The 9,996-nt window shown below is 35.7% G+C and overlaps 1 protein-coding gene across 2 annotated transcripts in view; it reads left to right on the forward strand.

Moving 5' to 3' along the window:
* The window catches only part of UHRF2 (ubiquitin like with PHD and ring finger domains 2), an 83,083-nt gene extending 74,557 nt beyond the window's left edge, over positions 1 to 8,526 (forward strand). The window contains exons 15-17 of one of the 2 annotated variants that reach the window (XR_014135945.1): positions 978 to 1,076; positions 2,056 to 7,816; positions 7,867 to 8,526. Coding sequence is in view for 1 of the 2 variants with exons in the window: in XM_060609800.3 (XP_060465783.1) it covers positions 978 to 1,076; positions 2,056 to 2,202 (246 nt within the window). In the remaining variant the exon portion in view is untranslated. Of the gene's footprint in view, positions 1 to 977; positions 1,077 to 2,055 lie in introns of both variants that reach the window. The other variant, XM_060609800.3, reaches the window with a different exon arrangement.
* The last annotated feature ends 1,470 nt before the right edge of the window (positions 8,527 to 9,996 follow it).

Consider the following 9,996-nt stretch of genomic DNA (forward strand, 5'->3'; position numbering starts at 1 on the left):
TTAGTTTCAAGATATAACTTTGAAATGGGATCTTTGGTTTAATTTTAACTTGAAACTCTTGTAAATTCTGCTTTTTTATTGACAGAAAAAAACATAAAATATTTTCCCATATTACCAGAAATAACTGAACAGAAGATTAGCCTTGTGACTATTCAAAACTCTACTTACCTTTCTAGTTTAAAAGAAATAGTTGGGTAAAATGGAACCAGTAATCGCTTTTGATGAGTATAAGAGTACCCATTTGGTCATATTTGCTTTAGATGGCTCTACCGTTTATAATTTAGTCCCAATTTGAGTAAACATTGGCATCAGGAAAATATGGGATTTTTGGATTGAGGCAAAATATCACAGAAGATAATCCTAGGAGAATAAATATGTTGATTCTTTGGAGTATTAGATACTACAGAGTATTATTGCCTAATGCTTTTATTTATTTATTTATTTATTTATTTATTTATTTATTTATTTAGCTAAAAAATAAATATTGAAGTTTCTTAACAGCAAAAGATTAAATAAATAATGTGTTCATATTACTGGAATACCACCCACCCAGCTTTTTTGAAAAGAGACATCTATATGTAATGACCTTGAGACAAGCTATCCATGATTGATATTTTTCCCCCTTTTAAGTTTTTATTTAAATTCTAGTTTAACACATGTCCATGACTGTGTTAAAGGCAAAAATAGTAATCTCTGGAATATGAGGTTTAAGGGGAGACATTCACTTTTTAATGCCATATATTTTCACTTTGCAGCTTTTCCAAACCAATTATAAGATTTAAAACTAATGTGTATATATTATGGAATGAAGTTTCTTCGGTTTTATATTTTCATATTTGCTTATGGTTACCGTTACTTTTTTTTAATACAAAATGTGTTAAATGTGACAAAGACATTTTTTCCCTAATTACTTATAATCTTAGTAGTTTTTTACAAAGCTAACCTTTTTTTTTTCTTCCCCCTGGGTGCCATTCTAGAATTTTCTGAAAAAATTGGAACAATCTTTTATGTGTGTCTGCTGCCAGGAGCTAGTTTACCAGCCTGTGACAACAGATTGCCTCCATAATGTCTGTAAAGTAAGTAGGTTTCTTTCTCATTTTCCCTTGTTAGGACAGAGGGCAACTAACCTCCAAACAGTTTTAGCACGTGAAACATTTTTCCATGCAGCAGAATAGTTGTGGAACCTTGCCAGTTAAGAAACATTTCATTACATTTTGGCAGTAATGCATGTTTTAATTTATTTTAATTTTATTACTATAGACAGTAATAGTCAAATATGTATTCTATAGTCAAAGGTATTGTATCATGTTTGGAATTGTTGAGAATTTGAAATGGAGAAGAAAGTAAGGTATCATTGCTATTTTTGTTATAGCTTATGTATGTTTTATATATTATAGTGCAGACTGAAATAATTCCATCCACTTAATGAAACCTAAAACAGATTCTGTCTGGTAGCATTTCCAGAGGAGTTGAATATTGCATTATTAGTGTGGTGTAAAGGGGAAGATTGAGTTTTAGTCAAACCAAGGTTGGAATCCTGCTCTACTGCTCAGTGCTTGTGTGTCCTGACCTAGCTTCTGAATTTTAATTTCTTTTGTAACATGGAAACAAATCTTCCACATATGTGTTTGTGCCTGACCCATATATTTCTGGAAGACACATTCTATGTTAAGTGATTTGATAAGATATATAACTTAGTTCTAAGCAGGGAAATCCTAAATTTCTTTTAGGTGTTCTGTTATGAAGGAACAGGATTAAAATCCAACGTAGGTGAGGTTAGTGAAAATCATACATAAATTCTAACACTCTCATTTTATTGGATGAGGAAATTAAAGCACTCAAAATTAAGGTCATTTACCTGAAGTCTCACAATATGTGCTGGAAGTGGAACTTAAAGCCATGTCTATAGACTAGTTTTCAGAGTGCAGATTCAGGCCTTTACAGTTCATCTTAAGTTTCTAGTACCTATTTAAAAGCATAAGCCATTGACTTTTCTACATGCTATACTCTGATGAAATTGGGTATGTTTTTGTTTCTGTTTTGATTTTGCCTTAGGATTGCTTACAGCGCTCCTTTAAGGCTCAAGTTTTCTCCTGCCCTGCTTGCCGGCATGATCTTGGCCAGAATTATCTCATGATTCCCAATGAGATTCTGCAGACTCTACTTGACCTTTTCTTCCCTGGCTACAGCAAAGGACGATGATTTGTCTACTACTGTGTTGCTCTTGGTGGCTTTTTGGACAATAAAGAATCTAAAATGGTTGGGGGGAGGGGGCGGGGAGGGTGGAAGCGCTATGGTGGACCATATCTCTCACGTTCTGAAGCAGCTAATCCTCTTTCCTACATAGCCATTATCTTGTGTGTGTAGTGAGAGGCCCATTTCTCAACTGTCTTTTAAATATCAAAAGGTAGTTCCTGTCAGTAACAACTAGTTTTAAATCAGTAAAAAGTCAAAGCCTCAGCTCTAGTTGATATCCAAGTTATGATTTATTTTGCAACTACCTCAGGACAGAAAAGACATATGGGGATTTTTTAAATCATTGAGTAATTAAATGAAGTTTTAGCTACGCACTGCCTCCCAAATATTAGTTGTGCCTGGTTCATGTAATTTGATTTTACAGAAAAGGAAATGACACTCGAGATCTTTGGAACGCAGCTTCTGTATTGTGCATAATACATTTTTAATGTCTTCTTCCATTACAATGTGTTTTGCAAGGACAAGTTCATTTTTTAGCCCATTTTGTGAGCTCCATTGTGCTTTTTTTCTGGTGTTTTATGCAAGTTGACTACTAATGACTAATGAGAACAATATGAATGCATTGTTGCTGCATTAGTGTAATGTGGTGTGGTTTTGCACTTAAAAGAGGTATTCAGATGCTCTAGTTGTAAATGTTCATGAAAAGCCTCTTCTGTACTAGTCAAACTGCTTTTAGTGAGTCTCACCAGTGGTTTTACATCTGCAGAGCATTGAGGGCTGGGCTTGACTTTTGAGAGGACTGAAATTGCTTCATATTGTGATCCTAAATTTTATATTCACTATATTCCCTAAAGTATACATTAATAAATATTTTATGACCAGAAAAATAGCTCATCTTACTTCACTTTTCTACATTTGTCTGGCTTGTAAGTATGTATTTTTAAGAAGTAATCACTTCCAGAAGTAATCACTTCCAGAGTATTTCATTGTGCATTTTAAAATAGACATTTTGTACAATTCTCTATTCTTGATTTTTGGTAATAAGAACTAGTATGAACTAAGGACAGGTTTCACCTTATGTTTGATTTTTCTTTTTTAATTTTACTAAATTAGAAAAATTTTCTATAATAACTTGTCTTATGTTCAATTTTAGCATCAGTGCTACTTCTTATTTCACAGACATGAGAATATGCCAAAACATTGTTCTGGTCTCTGAAAGTATATTGTTTTCATCAGAGTAAAGTTTTAATATGATTGAATCAGTTTTTCTATTCCTGAATTCAGAGCCATATATAATGCCAATATTTATTGAGTATATGTGTGTTTATTTAATCCTTCTGACAACCTTAGAGGCAGTCCTGTTATCCCCATCTTATGGATGAACCTCAGAGGTACAGAAAGGTTAAGAAACTTGCCAAAGTTCAGGGGCTTCTGGGTGGCTCAGTCAGTTAAACGTCTGACTTCAGCTCAGGTCATGATCTCACAGTTGGTGGGTTCAAGCCCCACGTTGGGCTCTGTGCTGACAGCTCGGAGCCCAAAGCCTACTTCTGATCCTGTGTCTCCCTTTCTCTCTGCCATTCCCCTGTTCACTCTCTGTCTCTCTCTCTCTCTCTGTCTCTTTCTCTCTCTCTCTCAAAAATAAATAAACATTTAAAAAAAAAAAAAAAAAAGGAACTTGCCAAAGTTCATACCTCAGGGAAGTGGCACAGCTGTGCTAAAAACAGGCAATGTAAGCCCAGGTGCTGGCAGTCTTTACTGTTGGGCTATAAAGGATCTCACATCAAAATCAAGTTCTGGGGAACACTTACAGCATAGTGATTGGAATGGTTGTCACTTTGGGCTTGTTTTTAACAGACATTGGAATCATTTTTATTTTGAAGGATCTAATTTAAATAGAACCTTTTTAGATTGAAATGAATCATTAAATTGCATCATCTAGTGTATTCCCTTTGGCACTGGCCATCTCTTGCATGAAGGGTGGGGAACATCTCCCAGTTTCAGCTACGTGAACTGGATTGTTCTGCTTTTATTGGCAAAATAAATGATTTCAATAGTTAGGCTATATTTTGTCTTTTTTTTAATTTTCATTTTTAACGTTTATTTACTTCTGAGAGACAGAGCATGAGTGGGGAAGGGGCAGAAAGAGAGAGAGACACAGAGTCTGAAGCAGGCCCCAGGCTCTGAGCTGTCAGCACAGAGCCCGACGCGGGGCTTGAACTCATGAACTGCGAGATCATGACCTGAGCCTAAGTCAGACACTCAACTGACTGAGCCACCCAGGCACCCCTATGCTATGTTTTGTCTTAACTTTGCTATAACATTATAGACTAGGAAAGAAAGCTGATTCCAGCTTAACATGTTCAGGAGTCCAGGACGGCCCCAAACTAAGCAATTTTATTTTGCTTTTAAACTTTTTTAAAAGACTTCGTTTGTTTTTACATAAATATTTCAGTTTACTCTAAAAGATACAGGAAATAACCACAATACCATTGTCATACATGTAAAGAAAAAAAACGTTATTATCAAATATCTAGTAAATATTCAAAATTCCATTGTCTCAAATGTCATATATAGATATTTTAGGTTAGTTTGTTTGCATCAGGATCCAAATGAGGACCTTACATTGTTGTTAATTGCTATCACTTAAGTATCTTTTAGTCTGTATATATCCCCTCTATCAATTTTCCTTTACTTTTTGTGATTTGTATGTTTAAATTATTCTAGAGTCTGACAGAGTAAGATATTGCTGACAATAACCATGTGGTATGGTTTAACCTGTTTCTCTTTTATGTAAATTGGTAGTTAGAATTCAAGCATGACCAGATTTAGGTGTGAGGGGTTTTTTTGGCAAGATTTCTTCATAGGTGATATGGTTATCCCTTCAGATACTACATAGTATCTGGTTGTCTCAGGCTTAAATTTGAAAGAGGAGCTTTTCACTGGATTCTGGTACATGTAGTAGGTTACAGTGATTACTATTAAGTACTCAGCCACTTTCATATGGGTAGAGTTTTTTTTCTTAAATTTTCTTAGATTAAGAAGGGCCTCTAGTTATAGACTCATTTCTAAATAATATGGCTCACTCAACAAATACGTGCATCCAGGTATGTTTAAGAATGTTAGGTAAGGGCATCTGGGTGGCTTAGTTAAGTGCTGATCAGACTCTTAATTGCAGCTCAGGTCATGATCTCAGTTTGTGAGATTGAGCGCCATGTTGGGCTCTATGCAGACAACTCAGAGCCATCATGGGATTCTCTCTCTCTCTCTCCCTCTCTTTCTCTGCCCTTCCCCTTCGCAAGCCCTCTCTCAAAATAAACAAACATTAAAAAAAAAAAAAAAAAAGGCACCTGGGTGGCTCAGTTAAGCATCCGACTCTTGACTTTGGCTCAGGTCACGATCTCGGTTTGCAAGTTGGAGCCCCACTTCAGGTTCTGTGCCAACAGCACAGATCCTGCTTGGGATTCTTTCTGTCCCTCCCCCAGTCACATGCTCTTTTTCTCTCAAATAAACATTGAAAAACAAAATGAAACAAAATAATATTAAGTAAGCTTTGGGGAGGTAGCAATCTAAAACACCGTAAGCTCTCTCACAAACTTGTTAGGACAGTTTGGCTAACAGAAAAGGGCCCTGCCTGTAACTTAAAAGCTTTGGATTTTAGTGTAGAGTCTACATACAAATTGGATAGAGATCTGTTCTGACTTGTCCACTGTGTGGCATTTCTATTTTTGCTTATTAGGGATCAAACCTTTCCCTATTCTTCAGAGCACCCTGAAAAGATAGAGCTCATGACTACCTGATTTGAGGGAACTGAGCTTGATGGTCTACTCATCACCAGCTTACGCTGGGAAGAGTGTTTTGTGCTTAACTGTTGTATGCTGGCTGATCCCCATATCAGACCTTTAAATCCTTGAAGGAACTAATTATTTAGTAACCTGGATTAATCAGACGCTACACACACACAAAAAAAGAAACCAACACTAGACACAAGATATCAAGAACTAGCTAGAGGGACCAGACAGGCAGACCAAATGACTACTATTGAAAGAATGAATGAAAGAATGTCACACTATATCCTCAAGTATAAAATTGCATTGCATTGATAGAATAACAACAAGCTGCTGTGTGAAGAGTAGTTTGAGATTAAAATTCTTGTAAATAAATGAAAACAATATAGACAAAACAGAATAGACAAAATCTGAACATATTACTGGGTATTCCATTATATATGGATATTCCAAAATTTGTTAATGTATCTGCTAATGGATATATGAGTTTCCAGGATATTGCTGTATAAAGCTGCTTCATGGGTATTTGGAAAATAGTTGAAAGTTTCCTATAAATTAAATATGTTCTTACTATGCAACCCACCAATTTCATTAGTATTTACTCAAGATAAATTAAGAGATATTCGAAAGTGGTTTATACCATTTTACATTCCTGCCAGTCATGTATGGGAATCTAGTTGCCCCACATTCTCACTAACACTCATTTTTGCCCTTTCATTATAATCATTCTAGGGGACGTGTAATTTCTGTAGGACACAAGAGTGGATTGAATATTTACTGACCAGAATGAGGGTAGTCATTGGTACTGTACTCCTGGTATTTCTGACTCTCAAGGGCATGTTAGAATTGTACATCTTAGCCTCCTTGTGGCTGGCTATAGTCATGTGACCAGTTAATCATTGAACTGTAACAAATGCTGTGTGTCACTTCTAGGCAGAGCATTTCATTGCCCCTCCAGAGTTTTCTTTGCCCTTTCATGGGGATCAGTAGCACCAAGACAGCTTTTCTCATAACCTGGGTCCCAGAATGAGAATAATACAGAGGCCCACCCCACCCCCAGCCAAGCCATGATTAACATGTAACCATAAGTGAAAAGTAAATCTTCAGACCCTAAGATTTTTGAGTTAACACAATATGACCAAGACAACATGACCTGTTAGAAGCCAGAGGTGCCAGCTAAGCTACTTCTGGATTCCAGACCCACAGAAACTATGATAAGGAATGTTGTTTTAATTACTAAACTTTGGGGTAATTTGTTATGCAGCAAAAGATGACTAATACAGATAGGGTAACCCTAAGTGTCAGTTCGTCAGGACAAACCAAGTTTTATTGTTTGTTCCAGAGTGATTATGAATACCATTCACTTTTCCTCTTTTAAAGTGGTCAAGTTTAGGAAAGATTACCTTATTCATAGACTCAATTAAGATCTCTAATGACCTAACCCTGACACTTTGTTTCTGAAAATATTCTTTCCCTACCATACCCAAGAATTTAACTCAATACCATTTTTTTTCCTTGAGAAAATACAGGGGTTTTTTTTTTGTTTTGTTCTGTTTTGTTTTTTAAATCTCTGGTGAATTGCCATAGATGAGAAACGATACCGGTAGAAAGCATAGCAATCCCATGAACATTTTGCCTGGAAATGGTCTCCAAAAAACTTGTAACTAGAACTCTACTAGACACTAGGAAAAATTTTTGAGGTGCCCTTCCCTTCTCACATATATCTGTTCTTCATTCTGTTTGTGTGAAGATCGTGAACTATATTATATTGCTCAAATGCTTTAGTTAGAATTTGCCTGATTGGTTATTAAGAAATCACAGTAAAAGTTGCATGAGTTTTTGAGCTTGGTTATCTATTAAGAAATCACAGTAAAAGTTGCATGAGTTTTTGAGCTTGTTTGCAACCACCACTAAACTATATAGACTACACATTTTAATTTTGGTCCCAGATATTTATTTACCAAAAATTCACACAAACACATCTTAACAAATCTATAAGTCCTTATAAAATACTTATAAAATATAATACTTATAAAAGTACTTCAGTTTTCTAGAGAATACCCCCGACTCACTTTTTTTCACTTTTTATTTTAAATTTATTGTACACTGACAAGTTCTAGAGTTCTTGTGTACTCTTCACTTACTTTTACCTTAAAGATACATCTTCTATAGCCACAATAAGTTATCAAAACCAGGAAATTGATACTGGTGCAATAATATAAATTTATAGATCTTACTCAGATCTCATCAGTTTTTACATGAAGTCATTTTAGACAAATCTAGTTCTGACATTTTATACATGTATAGATGGGTGTAACTGTATATTTAAAGGTTCCATCACAGGGCACCTGGGTGGCTCGGTTGAGCATCCAACTTCCACTTAGGTCATGATCTTGCAGTTGGTGGGTTTGAGCCCCACAACGTGCTCGGTGCTGACAGCTCAGAGCCTAGAGCCTGCTTCAGATTCTGTGTCTCCCTCTCTCTCTGCCCCTCCCCCACTCACTCTGTCTCTCTCTCTCTCAAAAATAAACATTAAAAAAAGATATTTCAATGTTCTATCACAAAAAAATTGCTTCATGCTATCCACTTCATAGTCACACCCTTTCACTAACCCTAACTCCTGACAATCGCTAATAAGTTCTCCATGAATATAATTTTGTCATTTCAAGAAAGTTATATCAGTGGAAACATACAGTATGTAACTTTTTGAGATTTATGTGTTTTTTTCCCCATAGCATGATAACCTTGAGATCCACCTAAGTCATTGCATATATTGATAGTTTCATTCTTTCTATTACTGAGGAGTAGTCAGTTTTATCTTCTATTAACCCATCAATGGGCTTTGAGGTTGTTTCTAGTTTTTGCCTATAAGGCAAAAAAAAAAAAAAAAAAAAAAAAAATCATACAGGTTATTGTGTGAACACAAGTCTTCATTTCTCTAGGATACATACACAGCACAATTCTGGGTTATATTGTGTGTGTGTGTTTTACTTTATAAGAAACTGCTAAACAGGTTTCCAGAGTGGCTGTACCATTTTGCATTCCTGAGAGACCCAATTGTTCAGTGTTCTTGCCAGTACTTGTTATTGTCAGTATTTTTTTCTTTTAGTAATTCTAATAGATGTGTAGGAGTATCATCATGGCTTTCTTTTGCATTTCCCTAATAGCTGATGATTTAATCTTTCATGTGCTTATTTACCATCCGGTATATTCATGAAGTGTCTGTTTAAATTTTTTGTCTGTTTTCTAGTTGGATTGTTTCTAATGTTGAGTTTAGAATTTTTTTTTTTTTAATGTTTATTTTTGAGAGAAAAAGATCGAGCATGAGCAGGGAGGGGCAAAGAGAGAGGGAAACACAGAATCCAAAGCAGGCCCCAGGCTCCGAGCTGTCAACACAGAGCCTGATGCAGGGCTTGAACCTACGAACTGTGAGATCATGACCTGAGCCAAAGTCGGATGCTTAACCGACTGAGCCACCCAGGCACCCCTAGAATTCTTAATATGAGCACTAGTCCTTTGTCAGATATGTGAATTTCAGAATATTTTTATCCCAGTCTGTGACTCATATTTTCGTTAAGAGAGTGTTTCTCGGAGAAAAAGTCTTTAATTTTGATGAAGTCTATCTGATTTATCAGTTTTTTATTTTATGGGTCATGTTTCTAGGGTTAAACAACTCTAGAGGAACATAATTTATTACTTTTACTCAGATACTTTCCATTATTCTTTACAAGCCTGATTTTCCGCTTTTCTGTTATTTCCTTTCTGTATGAAGAATTTACTATAAGAATTCTTATAGATCAGATCTATAAGTGACAACTTCTCTTTGTTTTCCTTCATCCAAGAAAGTCTATTTCACTTTTACTCTGGGAGATCTTTTCACAGGATATCGAATTCTGGTTGGCAGTTCTTCTAGCACTTGAAAATATCTTGCCACTTCGTTCTGGCCTCTATGGTTTCTGATAACAAGTCTGCTGTTGAGGCATGGAAACCCCAATCATAAAACACATATCTTGTC

This window comes from Panthera onca, chromosome D4 (assembly GCF_046562875.1).
Source record: "Panthera onca isolate mPanOnc1 chromosome D4, mPanOnc1 haplotype 2, whole genome shotgun sequence".
NCBI classification, from domain to species: domain Eukaryota; kingdom Metazoa; phylum Chordata; class Mammalia; order Carnivora; family Felidae; genus Panthera; species Panthera onca.